General features: G+C 30.7%; 1 protein-coding gene across 1 annotated transcript; it reads left to right on the plus strand.

The window, feature by feature from the left end:
- Nucleotides 1–16,142: 16,142 nt before the first annotated feature.
- LOC112012045 (probable sulfate transporter 3.4) lies at nt 16,143–22,242 on the plus strand. The gene is made up of 13 exons (XM_024044403.2): nt 16,143–16,655; nt 17,488–17,536; nt 17,655–17,862; nt 18,312–18,483; nt 19,556–19,621; nt 19,721–19,834; nt 19,959–20,075; nt 20,355–20,481; nt 20,585–20,871; nt 21,042–21,232; nt 21,346–21,431; nt 21,544–21,620; nt 21,707–22,242. Exons 1-13 carry the CDS (start codon nt 16,314–16,316, stop codon nt 21,848–21,850), a joined length of 1,980 nt encoding a protein of 659 aa, XP_023900171.1. The 5' UTR covers nt 16,143–16,313; the 3' UTR covers nt 21,851–22,242.
- Nucleotides 22,243–23,758: the final 1,516 nt, after the last annotated feature.

A 23,758-nucleotide genomic window follows, 5' to 3' on the forward strand; every position in this document is an offset into this window, starting at 1 on the left:
AAAAAAAACCCAACCAGAATAACCAAAATTTCCTTAAAATGTCCAAATAACAAAAATACCCTTAGAACCCCCAAAATAATCAAAATACTCTTGAAATCATTTTGTCCATTTTGGAGGTCCAATGGTAGTTTGGTCAATTTGAAAATTTTGGGAGTATTTTCAGTAATTTTAGAGGTTTAAGTTATTTTAATCTTTTTGACAATTCAAGGCTATTTTAATTATGTTGGTGGATCCAAGGGTATATTAATATTTATAACCTTTCGAGATTATTTTTGTTAGTTGGAGGCTTTTGGGGGTTTCCATATAAAAGAATGAAAAACTTTTCTTTTATATCATGCCAAACATTGGAATAATTTTTTGGAATATTTTTAGTAATACAACCGAACACCAAAAAAAAAAAGAAAATGTTTCTGTCCTAAAACATTCTACCCTGAAACAAACCCAGCCAATGTAGGGGCTAGAAGCCGAGGAAAAAGATCAAAAGAGGGGATCCAAATGCCAGCTTATTTGCTGGCCCTTCGCTACTTGCTGGCCATTTGAATTCAGTCAGAGTCTCTTTGGAATACCCTTGCATTTCAAACACTTTTTTCTCTAGCTAGTTCGAATGTCCCATTAAAGTTAAAGGCGAACTAGAGAGCTCAAAATATCTTTATATAAAAATAAAAATAAAAATTCTTCTTTCTTCTCCTTTTCTATCATATCATCAAGAAGAATAAATTCCCTGTCACCAAATAGACGTAGATAGTTGATGAGTTGAAACCAATTAAGTACTCCAAAAGTGCCCAATATGATTCTATAATTGAAATTCCAGTTGAATTCTCAGTCAGTGATGGCACTCCATGTGCACGTGTCAAATCTTTTTGACACAAACAACAAGCATATTTTCCATTAATCAGAGGGAGAAGGGGTGGTTCAAAAGAGAGAATTTCTGATTCAAACATGTCCATCAATCGTGCATATGGGCACCACATATCACATATGTTTCTATTTACAAATCCCTATCCCTAGGTTACAGCCTTTTTCATTTTTTTTTTTTTTTTTGGCTTAAAAAGATAAGAATCTACAACAATCAAGCATAAGTTCAAATGGGAAGTCAAAATTATTCTCTTCCCCCCCATGAAAATTCAGTGGCTATTGATGTTAACGTATCAAAAACGCGAATTACAGCCATGTTTCAATTGGATGGAACTAGTAGTGGTTGATGACATTGTTTTTACTGTAGAAGACGCATCCTAGAACATTCAACAGGCTGAAACTTTTGACCTTATTAGATTTTGCGCTAGAGTAGGATCCCAAGTTTGGATTAGCCAAATACTATGCTCTAGTAGTTTTTTGGTTAATGTCTTCTAATGTGTAAGTCATTACCTTTACTTGGTAGCTTATGTTTGAACTGTTACTCATCACTAGCTACATGTCATGCTAAGCTAAAACTCATAAAGCAAAGAGCAAGTAGTGCAATTAAAAACTACAAACGAGCTACACATGTGAGAAAACCATAATAGACTCAATTAGTGATAGAGGACAGCCACTCCAAATCTTGTAGTTCAATAATGCAAGTGGGTTTTTTTCAGTCCATTTTGTCGCGTTTTTTGAAACAGGAGCTACCATTCTATACAATAATAACAAAAGGAAATAAGAATAAGAATAATTATATATGATAATGTGTTTAAGAAAACGAAAGAAAATACTCGAAGAAAGATTGTGTGTTGTAGATTATTGACCAAACCAACACGCTTTTTAGTTCCTTATTGTGCCACTATATCAGATTGAGCCTACAAAAATGGGGAAAAAAACACGGTGTGAGCCTATCTTTCTTGTCTTATGCCAATGAAATTCTTCGATATACACTTTGTAGTAACTTTCTCTAAAGACATTAGAGTATTATAATGATGCAATTTGGCAAGTTCTTAATAAAAGGGATACCTAAACTATCGAAATGAGTGATTGAATAATTTGGCAGGATTGTGATATCAATGTTTAGATTTCCTTTTTGGACCAAGTTGTTTACATGGGGCTTATCCACTGGTGTTTTTACGTTTCCGGCATGATCGTATATCCTTCTAAATTAATATCAACTGTGATATGGTCCTAAACAAACCTAACCCCAACACAGTGCCATTAACTTCGAGGATTACTTTAAAAACTAATTTTATAGGTACAGCTTATCGTACAATTGAACAAAGAAACTGATATATCCAAGTTGCTAGTAGGTCTAAATTTAAATCAATGTGGGTCAAAAAGTGAGGAACTCTTTATTGATGAGTCCAATCTGACGAAGCAACCACTACTCTAGGGTTCATTAAATATTTTCTACCTGTCTAATTTAGTTGTAGATGGATGGAAAATTTTTTACTCGAGTCTACAGCTTGACTCAAGCTTGACGGAGAATGTGTTTTTGATGTTGCATTCGAGTTTGACAGATTGGATATTGTCTTTACTAGGAGGACCTGAGCTAAATTGTCCTATTGTAATCATAATTACACGTCTTTCAAAAATGATTACATTAACCACTTGGTTCCTTTCCATTTTACTTTGAGGTGAATTCTATTCATTTAAATGTCATATATAATTCAAAGTGAAATAAATTTAGGATCAAAACTATGTCAACTTATTCAAAAACTTATTATTCTAGTTTAGTTTAACAATAATTAATTTTTTACTAATAGGTCAGGTTATCAGTTTATAAATAATTAAGTTAGCATAATTTAGACTTCGCTTTGAATCGTTGCCTCTAAATAGACACTCTTCATTTCACTTTTAAATGAAGATGATTGAAATCTGGAAGATAGTAAAGCATAATATTAAATCGAACATAAAATTAAAGTGCTGAACATGAACTTACTTTAATTAACGTGTTGAAAAAGTACAATCAAGGATAAACATAAACTAAAATGTAAATTATAAGAATAAACAATTGGAACTTTAGTGTGTGTTGTTTGTTGGAGGTCCCTTTCTATCAAGTGAAAGCCCTATACATACTTGTGGCTTGGCATTTGTTGTAAGTTACCATAAAACAAGTATCACACATTTCCACCCATCGGGATAGACGTCATGTTTCATTGTTGATTTTTTCTTGTTTTTGGAAACAAGATCCTCTTCATTTCACTTGAAATAGAAAGAGTTTATTTTATAGTTAAGATTTTATTTTTTAAATTTAACAATTTCTAGATTATCGCGTCATTTAAAGACATGACAATTTGAATTTGTACACCTTTAAATTTTTTTAATATTTAATCTGAACCAAGAAAGGAATCCATCTTAAAATTGAGAAAATCTTTAATTATTGGGGTGAATCAAGCTCTAACCCGTTTTCTTTTAATTTCCATATTTATTTGTAACTACTCCTCCAGCCAATGTCTAGCTGCCACATGATATGCATATGTTTTAACTTTTAGGCTGGTTTAAATTATTGGACGAGAGTTTACACCACCCTCCAAAGGAAAGAAAATAAATAAATAATTAACTATTGGACATAAGAAGATAACTCATGCATCAGATATATAAATCATCAATAAAGATAGGGTAATTACAACAACTCAACCATTTCTCAACATCCCCCAATTTGCTATCACTTGATCACACTTAGGCCCACCATACTATGCAATTAAATTTTTTTTTTTTTTTAATGACTTGTGTGTGAACTACTAAAGTGATAGACAAATTTGATAGTGTTGTGAATTTTTTTATGACCACAGCTTTACTCATTACCATCCCGTCTCAGTGTGGGTCTCCACACAACTATGGAACCTACATGCTACGAGATGAAGAATGTATATATCTGATTTTTTTTAGATAAGTGTTGGTTGGAAACGTGGCTTAGGTGTATGATTAGTCCCTCTCTCCTCCTTGTGTTACTTAGCAATTAACAAAAAATAAAGTTTATATAAACCCGTAATTTATGGGACATCAACCTGCAATGCGGGGCACAAGATTCTTTCCATTTCGAATCCTATCATTTTTGTCCTATTTATTGTTCAGATTATTATTATTATTATTATTATTATTATATATTTTTGGGAACTAACAGCGTACAGATTATCACATAATTTAAAATTTTTAAATAATAATAATTCATACACCTTTATTTTTGTAAAATAAAATATGAAACAGGAAATAGACAAATCTTGAAATGAAAATGATCCTTTTTTGTAATGCCGAAAAGCAAGCTCTTGCAGCAATCAAACAGCTTCACAATTTTCGTTCTTATATAAAATTTCCTACCATTTTTACCAAAGTGAAAAAGATAGATCATGGATGTAACATATCATTAAAATGTACTCACTCATTCTTCAAATTCATTAAATTAGAAAGGCACATTTTTCTTGGGTCCGAATTTGCTACATAATATTCTTACACTTACACGTGCTTTTTTCATAAAAGCATCCAACAAAAAAATCTTGCTGATATGTTTAGTGTATATATATATATATATATATAACTGGAATTTTCAGATGAAGAAGTGTCATCCTCTCTTTGTGCTACAATCAATAGTTGCACTTTACATTGCAGCCACTTAACTTGGAGAACTCATTGATGGCATATTGATATATTGCACCCCTTCTACAAAAGACAGTAACATAAAAAAGAAATTAATAATGATATTCTCTTTTATGAGATAGTATATTGTGTTTCAGCTCCATGCAACGAGCCTTTCACAATACGTGGGCCTCTACTCATGTAAGACTATACTTTCGCCTCTTTTATAATTAATTTATCGAAATATTCCTTTCACGCCTTGAAAAAGATTTGAAAGACTACCTTACTTGACTGTGAGGCCTCATTGACTAATTAAATTATGTTAATCCTCAAAGTATACGTTATAAGAAAGAAAATGCAATCTTAATTATTTTATATAATTTTTTTAACTCTCTAACAACTTAAATCATGAGACATCGTTGTCTGAAAAATATATGAGATCACATTAAGATTTGAAAACCAATAGATCTTATTTACTTCTTCTAATGGTTTTCGACTTTTTACAGTGGGTTTGAGCTTTAGACCTCCTCTTTAATAGGAGGAGAAAATGTACTACTATAGTATGGTACTATGTCAATTAGCTCAATGCTGATTGGCCAATCAGGTTATGTAAGATTTTCCAATGAAAAAGTGTTCTGTAAGATTTAGTGGGAGGGTGGAAATTAAAATGTATAAAATACAGGTATATTTACCACTTTATCTAAAAATTTAAATTTATCAATTTGAACATAACTATATATTATAATAATCTTACTATTGGTACAAATATGCTATGTAAAACTTTAGCACTTGGCTAATTACGTCAATCATACGTGAATATTCTAATACAAAATAATTCTGCATGTAAGTAGGTCAGTTTCAAAAGGGGTGGTTTCTTTTTTTTCACTTTTTGACCTTGTCTTACAGCATCATGATACTCTCTGCATTATAATCTTTCCACAGATTAAAAAATAAGAAAAGCTAGAATCGATCATTCAACAACCAAGAAAAAAAAAAAAAAAAAAGTTGGAATCTTTCAGTGGAGTAAAGGTGTCAACATTTTGGCGGTACCAATAGAATTCCGTTCCGTTCAAGAAGAGTCGGGATTCAAGGATGGAACCAAAAAAAAAAGGATTCAAGGATGGAACATTTACGAGTCATAACAGCCCTCAAAGCAAAACGGAAAAGAAAAAAAAATTAGTCATAATCATTAAGCCATGGTAAAATGTATTTAGGTTCACCAAAGTTTATTACAGTCAGAAGTCCATTGGATAAAACATAAATAAATTGATTTGTTTTAGTAGTATAATTATAACATATAAATCGTTACCTCAACTGGTAAATTAGTCATAATCATTAAGCCATGATAAAATGTATTTAGGTTCACCAAAGTTTATTACAGTCAGAAGTCCATTGGATAAAACATAAATAAATTGATTTGTTTTAGTAGTATAATTATAACATATAAATCATTACCTTAATTAGTAAAGTTTCTAATATCTGAATAAGAGATTTAGAGTTCAATCTCTACCTACACCAAAAATCAATTTGTATTTTGGTCTGATGATAAAAAACGTTATCAAGAGCAAATACCATAGATTGAAACTCTCTCAAAAAAAATATTTTTTTAATTTAATGTTAATTTTAGCATATTATATTATATAGGCTAGAAGTTATCATGGCTGTGTTAGAACCTTATATACGTGTGTGTAAGAGATTTTTTATTATAATTTTTTTATTAATATATGGGAGATTAATTTTATACAATTTTTAATTAATATATATGAGAGAGAGAGAGATTTTATGATTTTTTTTTTTTTTTTAAGTCTGGTTACACTCAGTGTCATATCATAATAAAGAGGGTTTAACTGTATGTGGAAGATTTTTTATTTTATAATATATTTTTTCGGGTAAAATGTTAGGACACTCATCATTTTTTTTAAAGTCTAGTGACACTCCTATAGCTAGGATATCCCTTAAACCCGAATAGTGCAGTTAACAATTATTAATTAACATGAACGGAAAGATTATGATTAATCCAATCAAAAAGTATAGGGATATGACTAAAAATGAATGAATATTGAGTGTGTGATTACTGATTAGCAAAGAATTATAATTGTTGGAGAGTTTATTTGCTTATTTGTTTAAACTTTTAATATATGTGTATATATAGGTATACCTAAAAAATGTAAGATCTTAAAAAAAAACTATACTAAAACAAATAAGTTGAATAAATTTACGTTTAACAAACAACCAACAATGACCAAAGCCAAACCAGAATTAATGTAATTGGATAGGTATTCGTGCAATTTACAATACTTTTAGATTTGAACTCTTTTATGTCATTTGCCATTTGTTGATCACAATCAATAATTACCTTTAAAAAATGTATTTCTAATTGAAAAAAATAATAATAAATAAATAAAAAGGAGAAATAAATGAATGAAAATCTTATCACTTTAATTATTGCTGTCCTGCCCGCCAATGTTAGGCAATGCCTGCCAGACGTAACTGTAATATATTATGGAATAGAGTTCAGCTTTTGCACTGCATGAAATAACATAGATTAATAATTATTATTATTATTATTTTGCTTAAATTCTTTTTAGATGTCTTCCTCTCATAAGTCATAGCATCTCCTTCACAGACAAAAACATGGGGGCAGTTTTAGGCAAGCATGTCTACTTTGTAAAGTTCTTTTTTTTTTTTTTTTTAAATGTAACATATTATTTGTACATTTTTCTAAATTATTGAGAAATTCAACCAGAACATTTGGTTTGAAAGTGAAACCACAAAAATTAAGTGTGATTTAGTGGCTTCAACTTACTTAATTTTAATAATTATGGAGTAAATAGATAACATAGGTGTATAGCAAGAAATTCTTAGAGAAAGAGCAAGCTACTATTAAAGGAATATCAAAATATGACCCTCTTTATCTTCAATCAGAATATGACCCTCTTTTTTAGGAGTCAATTTCAAATAGAGATTATTCTTTTCTAAGATTGGAGGTACTAAAGTTACCCCAAGTATTTTCACTCAAAAAAGTTACCAAATTATTTTATCTTAGAAGGCAAAATTTAGATAAAGTACCTTAGGTTCCCAAATCAAATCCAATCACTTAGTTGCATTGACTAATGCAACACAAATAGTATAATTTTCTTCTGTCAACAATGCAACACAAATAGTATAATCTTCTTATGTCAACAAGTAAATTCGGATATATAACTTATTACTTATTAGTCAATACAATCGCACAATTAAATTTAATTTGAGAATCTAAAGTACAGTAGCATCTAAAGAAGTGTATCTATATCTTGTCCTATCTCAAATGCATCTTCTTGAGTAGTCTTGAAACGTGGGTTCACAGCAGATTTTGCTGGCTCTCTGTTAAAGACGAAACTGAAACAACCTTTGCCCCCCTTTATTCCAATCACAATCTTGAAATCAGTTTTTACAGTGTACATAAAAATGAAATAGTAAATACCAAAAGACAAAAGTCACTATCTTTTCAATTTCTTTTTGGATACACATACAATGCATGAGATCTTAAGTTGTGTGTTTTCAAAATTCCTTTCATTGCATAATATATCTTCTATGAGACTTGGATCCCATATATACCAGTGATAATGAAAGTGGAGGAGATCCTGATTGGAAGAGACAAGGGTTTTTACTTCTTTCGTTTTTTGTTGACAATACTCAACAACCTGTATTGCAATAGGGCAGGGATAGAAAGCAGTGTAAACAGGAAGTACGTGTAGGATTTTTACAATTGATTATTCTCCATAAAACGTGATGGCCCCACAGATATTCCAAGTTCCACCTTGCAAACATTGCCCACACAACTACTATAGCTCGAGTAACCAGAATCCACAAGGAGTGTTGTCATTTTGGACCTACCACGTACAGTGTTGTGCACTTTGTTGTGCTGACACTTTACCCCCAGATACTCCTTTTTCTCCATTATTTCATACCTTTTATTTCCTTTTAGTAAAACCCATCTTTTTTTTTTTTTAAATAAATAAATAAATAATCTTGTTAATTAAAAACAAAGAAGAAGAAGAAGAAGAAATATATTTTCTCAAAAAATCTTTCTTCTCATGACTATCATAAAATATAAGGGAAATTTTACATTAAAAAAAATAGCCTAGATTTATACTGATTTTAACTAGCTTACATATTAGGTTTTTGATTTTTTCAATTTAAGTCCCAAACTTATGAAACTACTCCAATTTGTCTGGTGTTCATTTATGTTAGGGTTAGAGAAATAAGAAAATTTGTTGATGAAATTTTGTGTTTCTCCTAGGTAATCAGTTTTATTTATTGACAATCAACTTCACACTCTAAGAGAAACTTTTTCTTTTTACCTTCTCTTTAACAGTTACCAAACTGATTTATGAACAAGTCATAGGTGAAACGTAAAATTTAATTAATAATTTCCTGCTTCTTCTTTTTTTTCTTTTTTGCTTTATTGCTGCCAAAATAATGAAAATGAATTGATATGTTAATTTTCTTTTTTAATTAAATGGGTAATGAGAGACAATCAGTCATAACAATCTCACTTGAGTATGACCATGATAACTCTCTACCCACTAAAGAAATGATTCCTTGAAGGACTAGATGGGTCCACAAGGCATAAGATCCAAATGAGGGATCCGTATCCTTTTCCTCAAGTGGATTAAACCATAACCTATCCTCAATTCTAGTCTAGAAACTAGTGATTTCTAGATATACAAAGCTTTTTTAAAGTAAAAGTTTACCTAATTTAATGTAGAAAGTTGTTGGTTAAAATACAAATAAGATTTTTAAAATAAAGAGTATTTTAAAAATATTTTAATATTTTACATTTTAATTAATAAATTTATTTTTTGATTTTTTTATGTATTGCAGAAAAATTGAAATAGAGTATCTCATTTGGGGGGAAAATTTCTCTGAACCATTTATAAGGCATCTTTTAAAATAATATAGGTTAAAGTCCCATGACATTATAATAATTTATCGCTATAGCAAAATAAGAGAAGAATAGCACAAAAGAACCGTATGATGAGTATTAATTATGAATTATTTGATATATATATATATACACACACACACACACTCCACGTTGCAACCTTAGATAAAATAAACTAAAGAAAAGAACAAATTAAACACTACATTGCTGTATTTTTATCTACTTAAAATCCTTATATATCCACATTGAAGAATTTTATATGAACAAAAAGTCTAAAACTAATATTAATTGAATAGAATTTTTTAAACAAAAATTCTAAACACTACGTTGCAACCTTAGACAAAATAAACTAGAGAAAAGAACAAATTAAACACTACATTGTTGTATTTTTTATCCACTTAGAAATACAGCAAGTGCAATTCAACTTTAATCAAATTAAGATTTTTATTCACTTAGAAACTATAGTAGAAGAAAACTTATATTTTTTTATCTTAAAATCTAAGAAAATTTCTGCAATTTGGTGCCATCACTTGATGCAACCACGGAGCCTAAACCCAACTTTTATTATATATAATATGATTTTATACATAAATATTTTATAAATAGTAATATTTAATATTTTATAAACTTAGCCTATAGCTGCGTTTTTTAAATGCGGCTATAGGTCCTCCTTTAAAAAAAAATATTTGGTTGGATCTATAGCCGCGTTTTAAAAACGCAGCTATAGGTTATCCTTTAAAAAAAATTGGCTGGACTTATAGCTACGTTTATAAACGCAGCTATAGACTCAACCTATAGCCATGTTTTAATACGCGGCTATAGGTCCTCATTTAAACAAATATTTGTATATATTTGGCTGGACCTATAGCCACGTTTATGAAAGCAGCTTTAGACTTTAACATATAGTCGCGTTTTAAAAACGCGACTATAGTTCCTCCTTTAAACAAATATATATATATATATATATATATCCAATAGCCATGTTTTTTCTCCTTTAAAATATATATATATATATATATTGGTTGGACTTATAGCTACGTTTATGAACGCGGCTATAGACTTAACCTATAGTCATGTTTTAAAACACGGCTATAAGTTAGCTATTGCCGCGTTTCCTCCTTTAAACAAATATATATATATATTTATTTATTTATTTATTTATTTATTTGGAGATATAGCTGCTTTTTTTAAAACAAGGCTATATGTCCTCCTTTAAAAAAATATTTATATATATAGACTTAACCTATAGTCGCGTTTTAAAAATGCGACTATAGGTTAGCTATAGCCTCGTTTTAAAAATGCAGCTAGATCACCGATCTAATGGTCCAAGCTATCAACCAAGTCACCAGACCTACTGGTCCAGTTGTCAAAGCCAGTGGTCTAACAACTAGAACCAACGGTTTGGTAGCCAGTGCCCAATGCTAGCAATTTGCTCACCAAACCACTAACTTTGGCCACTATTCTAGCGACTTCAATGGCTGTGCTACCAATTTTAGTGGTTTGTACTTAAAAAATTTAAATAAATAAATAAATAAATAAAAAGAACTTGTTACACTAAACACCTGAAAAGTATTTTACTAAAAATATTTTCAAATGTAAAATGTTTTCATTGAAAATATTTTAGAACAAAACAAATAGAACATAAATATTAACTTTGAGCCAAAAAAAAATAGTTACTAATAGGTAAAAGTTCACCTACATAAATATTAAGTAAAAGTTCACCTACATTTTTTTTTTTTAAACCAAGTTCTCCTAAGTTTTATTATTATTATTACTAGTCACTAACCCGTACGGTGCACGGGAAAGTTCTAAAAAATGCTAAATATTTTTTTTAATCAAATTAAATGCATTTTTTGTCAGGTTGAGAGAAATTTAGTCAACTTAAATGAACCTTTTCACTTTGGATTTTAAGTAATAACTCACACAAAAAGGAATATAAAAATTTCATTAGGATTTGAGCTAGTCAACCAAGGTAGGTGTGTGTGTGTGTGTCTATATATATATATATATATAGACTGACCTTGTCAAATATTTCTTACTCTGCTAACAAAGCAAATTATTGCTCATTTGAAGCAATTTACAATGTTCATTCTAGGCAGAAGCTTACATACTTTTTGTTGTTGTGATTTACAATTTGAGTAGATGAAAAATAATATGATGTTCTATCACTGGTTAATGCCTTCACAACAAAAAGGGTAAAATTTCAAATCAAAAGATTACATATCACATTTAAAAGAAACACTAACAGAAAGTAAAATGTATGACATGCACTAATAACAAATAATCATAATATTCAAAGAGTTTTGTACATCAACAACAAAATCTTATTAAATTGTTGGGGAAGATTCACTAACTATATTTTATCAATAAAAATAATTTTCTTCATAAGACTTGTTTAATTTATCATATTAAATATGAGAAAACAGGTGCAAGCATATTGTTGTTGACTCTACATTATATCACAAAGAGTCTCTCTTGGATTGCTTCATTCTTCTCTGTGCTCTACAACTAAAGCTCCCCCATCATAAGCTTCCTGCCTTGCAAAACTGTGCAGACAAAAGCAAAATTCCAGAATTTTCATTTCCTACTTTTGCAACCCTCAACAAAAGTTAAGATTCATGATTTTTTCAAAATCTTGCATGCCTTTATTATTAAAATTCTCAATATATACACCATTAGCATAGATACAAATTGATTCAAAAGCAGCCTTATTTTAAAAACACCATAATGCAAAAATATCACCAATAAATAATCGTAATATTTGAAGAGAGATGAATGAAGCAAAACAAAAATAATTAAAATTCACAAAATGAAGAACCAAATATCAAGAACATAGAGGGAGATTGTTGGAAGCAAAATTAACAAACCTAGCATAAATTGTTAAGATTTTAGACTCGATTGGAAAGGAAGTAACTCTAAAAGTTTTAGCTCGCCAAGCTTTCTTGTGTTGTTTTATACCTCATGGAGCAAGGATATCAAGGGAGTTACAGGATGAGCAGATAACAGACTAAACAAATTGTCACATATATCAACCATCAATAACACACCCAAAATTATAAAAATCTAAATAGATTAAAATGTTAGATTGAGAAAAAACTTAACTGTTTATTTATAACTACCAAAAATGTTTAAGGATTTCCAAAACTACTAAAGTTTGTCAGGGTTAACAAATTTTATACACCTATTGGAATCTAATTCTTTTCAATCTAGTCAAAGAATTAGATAAACAAACAAAAAGAATAGAAAGATATAATATTTGTTTTCAAAGTTTTCAAGGGCTTTAACTAATTCCTCATACTTATATTCCTTTATCTCCACCTCTACTTCTACTTTCTCCACCACTCGTGCACCTTTTAAAATGCCAAAATAACCCAACGACGTCGTTTAATGCAATATCTTTTAAATTAAATCATGGACACAATAAAAATGAGTGAAAAAGATCATAAATTTATGTAAACATTCAAAAATTTGGGAATTTAGATTCAGATTCTGTAATTAGAACAAAACAATCGGGTATATTATCTTAAAGGTGCTGTCTAACACAGAATAGCTGTTTGGTTTTTCCTTTACAGATGATGTACAGTAGCTGTTTTTCCTTTCTTTCCCACTAACAAAAGTAGCATTGTTTATGAGAAAAGTTTGAGTTGAAGCCAAGAGAAGAATTTTTATGGATACAAAATATTCAAGGGCAAGTTGTATGATTGAAAACAAATATTTTACCTTCCATATTTTACCTTCCAACCATTTAAAAGAAATATTTTACCTTCTCACAATGAATTATTGGAAAAACAACCAAAAACAATTGTAATGAGTATAACAATCGCAATAAACAATATGTTCCAACTGTTTAAAAGAAATATATATATATATATATATATTATTTTGTATAGCAATTCAGCTGAGTTAAATATACTTTTTAAAATGAAAATAGTCTAAAAACAAAAGAGTCATTTTTTTTGGTTTCTTTTTTTTCCTTTATTTAGCAAGTAAATAGAATAATGATAGATTCCATAAACAAAACTATCTACATCAAACAAATAGTGCAATACATGTATTAGTCGTGCAATACATGTATTAGTAGCAAAGTAGTAAATGATCTGATTAATGGTTTTATATTGACTATTTATATATAACTTTTATGCAACAGGAACTTTTTTAAGAATTTTTTTACAGCAATTGTTAACAAACCTTGAGTCGATGCAGTTAAGTATGCAGCTCTTTATCCAAAAATGAAAGTCAAACCTGCAAAATAAGTATTTTTTTCTTTTTTTTAATTAAAATAATTTGTAAAAAACAGAATAACGAAGATCAATAATAGTGCAGTAAATGACCACCTAAATCAAGTTAATACCTACTCACAAAAACAACAATGAGAGAATTAACTCCTACATCCTTTGCAACTCCAAGCACGCAAAAAAGAAAGTAACATAATATATATTTCTAAACCTAGACATGGATCAATGTATTTCTGTCTGTGTGTAGTACCAAAATGTTCAATTTCTCATAGAAAAGAGGTACTGGCTTTGCAATCTTTAATAGTCGGAAACTAATTCACATGCTCAGGTGCATTATGATTATAGAGGTACAGAACTACAGAGACTGCAATCTTTATGAGGCAGCAAACAAATGTGCAAGATCTAGAAGACAGCATCAAAAACAGGTCATTCTAAGCTTTAGTGGTTGGAAACAGATTCACATGCTCAGTAGCTAATGTGATAGTAGAACTAAAATCAAAAGTCATATCAAGCATAATTAAACATGAAATAAAAATTGCAAAGTGGAAACGACATTAGAAATTAAGATACCATAAACAAAAATGTAATCAAAAGAAATCATAATACCATCACTTAACTAGGAAGAAGCCCAAGTTTGAAAAACCCTACTAAAGTATTCAATTTGTACCACAATAAGACATAGAAACAATAAATATATTAGTAAGTATATGAAAAATTGATAATCACAATCAAATTCAAAAATCAAATGGAAAGACATGTCAATCTCACTATCCATAGGACTGTTTTTGTAAAGAGAAATGCATGTTTTAATCAAATTTTAGAGAAACAAAAAAGGAAAAAAAAAACAGTTCTTGACAATATCTGAGGACCTTAAACAATCATATATTATGAACATTCTCTGTTAACAAAAAGAAATTTTCTTTCAAAAAATCACATGCCCAAACATGAGCCTAAATTTTTTATAAATCCAAACATAAGCGTAAATTAAAACAAATTCAGATAAAAAAAAGATATTAAAAACTCCAGCAACCCGAAACTGAAACAAACCCCAGCAGTAACCCAAAATAAATTAATTAAACAAACCCCAGCAGCAACCCATAATTATCTACAACACACAGCCCTTACATATCATTGAAAATTTTAAAACCACAATCTACAACAATATGAATTAATTTTTCAGCCAAAATAAATTAATCATCAGGCCGACTCTTAGGCCTTTCAAAAAAAGAAAAAAAAAACCATTAAATCGATACTATCTCCACTATGAAACCAATCGATAGTTACAATATTTTCTTACAAAACCTGTAGAATTTGAAATCCCTAAATGAATAGAAAACCTAATTGAAGACACATAATTAAAACATAACTTTGAGGCTCTGTTCCATTTAAACCAATTTCAATCTGAATTTTAACCCATATCAATCAAATAAAATTGAAACTCAAAAAAGATCAAATTGGAATTTTTCATACCTGAAAAATCGTCCAACATCAGAAACGGAAAAGGATCCAAATTCTTCAAGTCAGTCTGATCCAAATTCTTCAAGTCAGTCCTGAAAATCAAATGCCCAGAAAGGGGCCAAAAAATAATCAATGCCAAATGATAAAAACTGAAGAACAAAATAACCATGAATCAAAATTGACATCAGCCAGAGGAGTTGTGGCTGAGAAAAGGAAGGAGCTGCATTGAATTAGAGAGTTAAAGAAGAAGAAGGAGATGGGAGTGAGCTTGAAATAGAGAGAGTTTGATCGAGGGTTTTGTTAGGGTTGAGTTTGCGTTTGAGAGATAGGTTTGAGAAAGTTGCGGCTGAAACCCTACGGTTTGTAATTTGTATTTGGTGGAAAAAAAATGATTTATTATTATTTATTTAAGTATTGCTGACGTGGAAAATTGTGGGAGTTTCAAAAGTTTCGGTTTTATATATATATAGAGCGGCTAAAATCCTACAGTTTGTAATTTGTATTTGGTGGAAAAAAAATATTTATTATTATTTATTTAAGTATTGGCTGAGACCTACGGTTTGTAATTTGTATTTGGTGGAAAAAAAAAGATTTATTATTATTTATTTAAGTATTGCTGACATGAAAAATTGTGAGAGTTTCAAAAGTTTCGGTTTTATTATTATTATTACAGGTCTCCCTTTTTTTTCATTCTTTTTGAAAGGAAAGTCTCCTAAGTTTACTTCTTTTTTGAAATGGAAGATCTCCTTTTTTTTTTCTATAAGAAACACACACAAAAACAAAAGGTCTCATAAATTAAAGTAATAAAAGTGATCATTTCTAATAGGTTTGATAAAGACACACTGAAGATTATGTCATAGACTGACCTGTAGTTGTTAAAATAAAATAAAAAATAAAAAATAAATTAAGAGATTTGATTATATATATATTTCAAATCCATCTAAATGACGAAAGTACCCCGATCAAGCAAATGGCAAACTGCTGAATAACCACCATCTTTCGTGGCACTTGCTCTCTCTCTCTCTCTCTCTCTCCTCCTTGCTTCTGCTATAAAACCATCATACCATCGTCCTTTTTTTTACCATAACATTCTGGGTATTTCTTTTTCAGTGTTTCATAGTGTAATACTCAATAGTGTTTTCTCAAACTTTTTCTTCAACATCTTGGTGGTACACTGGTACTTCTTGTACTTCTTCTTCTTCTTCTTTGGCATAGAAATGGGTGTTAACTCTAACAGAGTGGAACACGTTTCATGTTTAGAAACCACTGTGACAATCTCATCAGCAGAAGTAGGAGTAATGCCACCACCAATGCAAATTCACAAGGTTTGCTTGCCACCAAAGCTGACCACTTTGCAGAAACTCAAGCACAGGCTCACTGAGATCTTCTTCCCCGATGACCCACTTTATAGATGCAAGAATCAAACATGGTTCAATAAGTTGATCATCTGTCTTCAGTTTTTCTTTCCTATATTCCAATGGGGCTCTGAGTACAATGTTTCTCTTCTGAAGTCTGATGTCATCGCTGGTCTTACCATTGCTAGCCTGGCTATCCCACAGGTGAGACTAGTAACAATAATGCATTGAAGATTGAAAAGCTTTTGTGTGTGAATTTGGTTTTGTTTGTGTTTGTCATTTCATGAATAAAGATTGGTCGACAAAGCACTCAGGAAATTATTAAATAGTTCAATAGCAGTGCTCCGAGCTCTCACATGAGGCGTCCCATGTGTGGGGCCCACCCCTCCCCTCAGAGCAGTATCTAATAAATTTCCCAAAGTAATCTTGTGTTCTGCACATGCTCCATCTCTGTCGGGAATGATGGTCGTTTTTAATTTAGTCGAGGAGTGGACTACATGAATTGGGTTCTTTTAAGTGGATTTGTTTTTATTGATTTAATCAATTTTGTATAAAATTATATCATGGCTTTGAACATGAATTTTGTCTTTAACCGTCATTGAATATATAGTTAATGTCCTTCCATATATGCTTTTGGAAGTTTGCTACATTAGAATACTTTGTAAAAGTATGTAACTTCAAGAAATTCTCACATCTTGCTAGTTTAAGCACTTGAGTCAGTTCAAGTATTTGGTGCTTATCAGCACTTGAGACCTCTCATTTTGTGTTAAAAATCCCACGTGCGAGACCCAAGTAGTCACAATCATAAGCAGTCAATGTTACTAGCACATTTTATTTGTACCATAATATATAGGAATATTCTTCTATAAAAAAAACAATAATAGAAATATTCTTTGAAACTAATTAATTGCACTTTGATAATTCGGAACTTCTTCTATAAGCAACCAAAAAGTTTTTTTTTTTTTTTTTTTAAAAAAAAAAGCAAGAACTTCTTCTTGTTTTTTCTGGTAATCTAAATTAGTTTGTAATGTTGCAGGGAATCAGCTATGCAAAGCTTGCCAATTTGCCACCAATAGTCGGACTATGTTAGTATCAATACCACTCCTTTTACTTAATATATAAACTTATTGATTAATAAATAAGATAATCAAATTTTTCTTTTTAAATGATAAGTTAATTTAAGTTTAACTGTGTTTCATGCAGACTCGAGCTTTGTGCCCCCATTGATATACTCAATCCTTGGAAGTTCTAGACATCTTGCTGTTGGCCCTGTCTCAATAGCATCTTTGGTCATGGGATCCATGTTAAGTGAGGCAGTTTCTCCTACTGAAGATCAAATTCTCTATCTTAGATTGGCCTTCACTGCCACCTTCTTTGCTGGCTTATTTCAGGCTTCTCTAGGTCTTCTAAGGTATCAAATTGTGCCCATCCTAGACTGTCTTTGTGGTTTGATTACAAAGGAAAATTTTATCGTATACTATATCTACCTAATCTTGACCGTTGACATAGAATTAAAAAATAAAAATAAATAAAAAAAAGTCGTGCATAAAACTCTCACTTTTGTAAGGTCAGGAGAAGTAATAGATCTGCGTCATACCCCTTTTATAAGAAATTTGATTTTCAAAATTATCAACATATGATAATAGATGAACAATTAAGATTAGGTAAATATGGCACATTAAAAAAAGAAAAGTTCTTATAAGTAAAACATTTATTAACAACTTTGAAAGAATGTTTCACCTTTGTATCTTTTTTCTGTTGCAAAATTAAATAATTTGTGCACGGATATTAATAAAGAGAACATAATCAATTCTCTCTATTTCTGACTTTATGAAATTGATCTTGTCTTGTGACTCACAGGCTAGGCTTTATAATTGATTTCCTCTCAAAAGCAACTCTAGTTGGGTTTATGGCTGGCGCAGCAGTTATTGTGTCATTGCAACAGCTTAAAGGATTGCTCGGGATTGCTCACTTCACCAGCAAAATGCAAATTATTCCTGTTGTTTCCTCGGTTATAAGCACCAAAGATGAGGTATGAGGCATCTCTAAAGAGAAAGCACCTTAATCAAAACTAAAGTAGGACTAGCGGTAGGAAATTGAAATATGTGAACTCCTGTACTATTGGGTTTTTTTTCTTAACAAAGAAGAAGTGATGTCCTTTTTTTATGTCAAAAAATAATAATAATAAAAGTAAGGTATTGACTATTGAGTAGGTACAATTTGATCTTCAAAAAAAAAAAAAAAGAGTAGGTATCATTTGGGAATTAGTTCTGATTTTTTTTAAGCAAAGATATCTTTGTATTTTTTACACAAAAGTAGCTTTTAGAAATGTCTTTGTAAAGGCAACTAAACTATAGGAGAAAGTTATGCTTTCTTTAAATAAATCCAAGTAGCCCAACCTTAGTTAATTATTAGAAAGACACAGTGGCCGGTGCCTATGTTCTCCACGGAGAATGATTATATGTATTTTTTAAGACAAATTGTAGCTATCTACCCTAAGTTACATGGTCATTTTCTTTTCTAAGGAGGAAGGGGAGATTCAATTATAGGGGGATAATTTTCAATGTTCAATTATTCACCCTAAATTTTAAATCATTGCAATCAACATCCCAAATCAATATTAGTTTGTGATATACACCCTAATATTAGTAGGAGGATGATAGTTTACATTAATATGTCCAGATTAACATATTAGTGCTCATTAATTTACAATTTCAAATTTAAGTAGCCCACTAATTTGTTAATTTTAACAATAATTTTGGATAATATGAAATACTTTGCAAATTAATCTCAAATTAGGGCATTGATTGGAATTTTGTAGTTTATGGTGGACATTGCAGATAAGTTATACATAGATTAGATAGGATTTATTTTAAATATATTTGACAATTCCCACCAAAAAAAAATTGTTTGTTTCTTTGTGACAAATTTTTACTGTCTACAATTTTTGTAGATATTATAAGAGTTCTTTTTTCAAAATTGAAAGAGATGGAACCTTATGAAATTCGACAAATTGCTGAAAAAAATGATGTAATATACTGGTATTACACAATTGCAATCTTCAATAATATTTTCACTAATTTTGTTACAATTGATGTTTGCAGTGGTCTTGGCAAACCATTGTTATGGGTTTTGGTTTCCTCTTCTTTCTGTTGACTGCAAGGCATATTGTAAGTGTTTCTCTGTTGCTGAAAATCATATTTCACTTATTACTCAATCATCAAAATATTATGTTCTTTTGATTGTAACTTTGTTATCAAACAACACAGAGCAATAGGAATCCAAAGCTTTTTTGGGTCTCAGCAGCTGCCCCATTAACATCAGTTATCCTCTCAACCCTTATAGTTTTCCTCCTCAAGTCCAAGATTCATGGAATTCCAATTGTAAGTGCTAGAATTCGCTTTGGTACTTTTACATAAAAATTATTAACAAGGTTTTTTTTTTTTTTCCCTACTACTTACTACTATATTGATCTCTCATTTTTTTTATTTTTTTTTGGTGGAACAGATTGGTCACTTACCAAAGGGCCTTAATCCTCCTTCACTAAACATGCTATACCTCAGTGGGCCTCATCTAGCTGTAGCTATCAAAACTGGCATTGTAACTGGAATCTTATCTCTCACTGTAAGTTGTCCAATACAAGCCTGTTATTTCTTTTGAGTAGATTATCCATCTGTGGTCTTTTCAAGTAGTACTTAATAGACAATGGCTTTCCTACCATGTTACCACTGACTTTCCTCATTATGGACACCATAGAACCACTTAACCATATGTACTTAGTGGACACTTTCGCCCAAGCTTCCCCACGCATCGCGTGGGTCTGCAACTAATTAATTATAATTAGGATTTATATGCTATTAATGTTACCTCTTTCTAAATTTTGGCCTTTTTGTATGGTTATAGGAAGGAATTGCTGTGGGGAGGACATTTGCTGCTCTTAAAAATTACCAAGTGGATGGAAACAAAGAAATGATGGCAATTGGTGTTATGAACATAGCTGGTACATGCTCTTCATGCTATGTTACTACAGGTAATTATGATACCTTCTCATTTGGCCCTATTTACAATTTATGCTGCAAGGTAATAATCACGACAGTTTCTAACAACACAAATATTTGTAATTAATCTTTCAGGATCATTTTCTCGATCTGCTGTAAGCTACAACGCTGGAGCACAAACAGCAGTGTCAAATATAGTCATGGCTTCGGCTGTGCTTGTGACACTGCTGTTTCTCATGCCACTGTTTTATTACACTCCCAATGTCATCTTAGCAGCCATCATCATAACAGCAGTGATTGGCCTAATAGATTATCAGGCAGCACTCAAATTGTGGAAAGTTGACAAACTTGATTTCATGGCGTGTTTCTGCTCCTTCTTCGGTGTTCTTTTCATTTCAGTGCCACTAGGTCTTGCCATTGCGGTAAGCTGAAGTCTCATTCTTTATTATTCGTTATTTTTCAAAGCATTAGAAACAGAAAGAGCAAAAAAGAATGAAGAAAAGAAAAGACTAGAGCTTTTCTTGTTCTCTTTTATGCATAAATAATTTCATCACATGGTGGATATATTTAACACCTTAATTGCAAATTTCAGGTTGCAGTTTCAGTTTTCAAGATTCTCTTGCATGTCACCAGGCCAAACACTCTAATCTTAGGAAATATCCGGGGCACTCAAATATACCAAAACCTCAGCCGGTATAGAGAAGCTTCAAGGATCCCCTCATTTCTCATTCTTGCTGTTGAGTCTCCCATCTACTTTGCAAACTCAACTTACTTGCAAGAAAGGTCAGTTCCATTATGTTATTTAAATTACAGCATAGCATTAGGCAACTGTAATGATACTTTTAAGCATCTCCTAGACTTATAGATCTCTTACTGAGTAAAAATTCTTGGTGCAGGATATTAAGATGGGTTCGAGAGGAGGAAGAGTGGGTAAAAGAAAATAATGGGAGTGCACTGAAATGTGTAATTTTAGACATGACAGGTACTTTCAGTTATCCAACTTGAGCACAAACTTGCAGTTGTGAAGTATCATTAAACTTGCAAGTTGCAAGTGTTCTGGTACATTTTGGCTTACAATTTTATTATTTTCTCAGCTGTGACAGCAATAGACACAAGTGGCATTGACACACTATGTGAAATCAAAAAGATGTTGGAGAAAAGATCACTTAAGGTAAAAATAGTGATAATATCAAGTTAAAAAATCTGTGATTAAGGAAAGCATATTGCTAACTTGTTCATTATCTGCTTGTTATGTAGCTTGTGTTGGCAAATCCTGTCGGAAGTGTGACGGAAAAGCTCGATCAATCAGAAATCACAGAGTCCTTTGGGCCATATGGTATCTATCTCTCTGTTGGAGAAGCTGTGGCTCACACTTCATCTTTGTGGAAAGCTCAGCCATGATTTACAGAATGAGCTTCTGCAGAACAATGGAAAGACATGAAGAGATGACTTAACACTTGAAGACCGTGGCAGTCTAGGAAGAGTTCTAAAGTCAGGACTCAAGAGAGGAATTTCTTTGTTTTTCCTAAAAGAAGAGTTTTTTAGGCTATGAGATTTTTCTCCTTTCTGTTTTTCCCTTTTTTCAGTGGACAAGATGAAATTTATGCTCTTCTAAGAAGAGATTTTGAAGTTTAAATTAGTGCAGCTCACCAGGTTGAGAATCCTGGTAGTTAAATTTCAGCCTAACCGCTGATTTTCATATATGTATTTTATTGTTTATTTTTAGAGAATGACATTTCTCATTAATGAAGTTACAATCTTCTGGACAAAAAAAATTCTTATATATATATATTGATAATTTGATACTTGGGGTGGGGGATTTAGACCATTGAATGTCTAGTGGGAGGTCCAAATGGTTGAGCTACAAAGCTCTTGACACAACAAAAATTTATATTATTACAATTTGGAAGATCAATCATATTTGGCATACCAAATTGTTATTGTATCCTATGGTCCAAGATCTCGTGGATTTCAATTAGTTCAACCAATAAAGTATATTATTTTCTAATAAAGAATCTCAATTCAAATCTCATCTACAAAAAAAGAAATCCATTGATGTTTTGGCATGAATGCAAAGAAGAATCATCATATAATAGATGCCATAGGTTTCAAATTCTCTCGCACCTTAAAAAAAAAAAAAAAGTAAGTGACTAATGCAAGTTCAATGAACAAATTTATTATATTAACATGCTTAAGGATAGGCTTGAATTACATGTAGTGGCAATGATCATGTTCATATTGGATGGAAATTTTTCTATGAAGAGTCTAAGATCCATCCTTTCACAAAATTTGCACTGTGGTTTTATTTTCTTCGATTGTTCCTTCACCAAGCTAAATATTCTGGTCTAACGGATGATGCATTTTGCATATTCATGATTCTTAATAATAGCCAGAAGAAATTACTCAAAATAGTGATATATAATAATATTGCGGTCTAATGGATGAGGCATTAGACCTGATTGAAGTAATGAGCATATTTTTCATATATTATATATAATATAAAAGCTCTAAAGATACATAATATGTAATAAAAATAAGTTAATAAACTCAAAATAGTAATATATTTGTCGATTAGCTAAACTGGACAGTCCAATTACACAAAATTTATTAATTCAAATTTTACACAAGTTATTTCACTTTTCTTAAATTATATAGTAAATTTGAAAAGTGTTATTAGTGAACAATATGATAATAATCTAGTCTTAAAAAAATTCAAACATATCATTTTATAGGATACTCTTGTCCTTTATAAAAATAATAATAACCATGATAGCTAAAATTAAATTCAATAAATGGTTCAATCAAGATCTATCCAAAAGATAGAGACTAAAAGGCACACGAATGGTAAATTACCTTTGTTATCTTTGTTCATATCTTTTTTACATGTAAACAAAATACAGTATAATTCATGCAATATACAACACCTTAAGAAAGTGTTTGTAAAATAATAAATCAATGTTCATATCATTTCCTTCAAGATCAAGCTCTTAATTTTAATGATTCATACTTTTTTAGCAAAAACAGTTATTAGGCACGCTTTTTGCTTCTTGCAAAAGTAACAAGAAAGCGTGCTTAAGACATGCTTCATTAAGCAAGCTTTGCTTTGGCCAAGGACTTAGAACTTTATGGTTTTGAGTTTTGAGCTTTAAACACACCTAAATGTACTTTTAACAACACTGATTCAAGAAGTTTGCAATGCACAACCTCACCCTTCATATCATTCTAATAATCTGATTTTTTTAGGAGTAGAGTATCCCTTGAGATAAAAACCCATAGATATTAATTTGAAGACGTTCTACCTTAAAATAT

This window comes from Quercus suber, unplaced genomic scaffold (genome assembly GCF_002906115.3).
Source record: "Quercus suber isolate HL8 unplaced genomic scaffold, Cork oak 2.0 scaffold_223, whole genome shotgun sequence".
NCBI lineage: Eukaryota > Viridiplantae > Streptophyta > Magnoliopsida > Fagales > Fagaceae > Quercus > Quercus suber.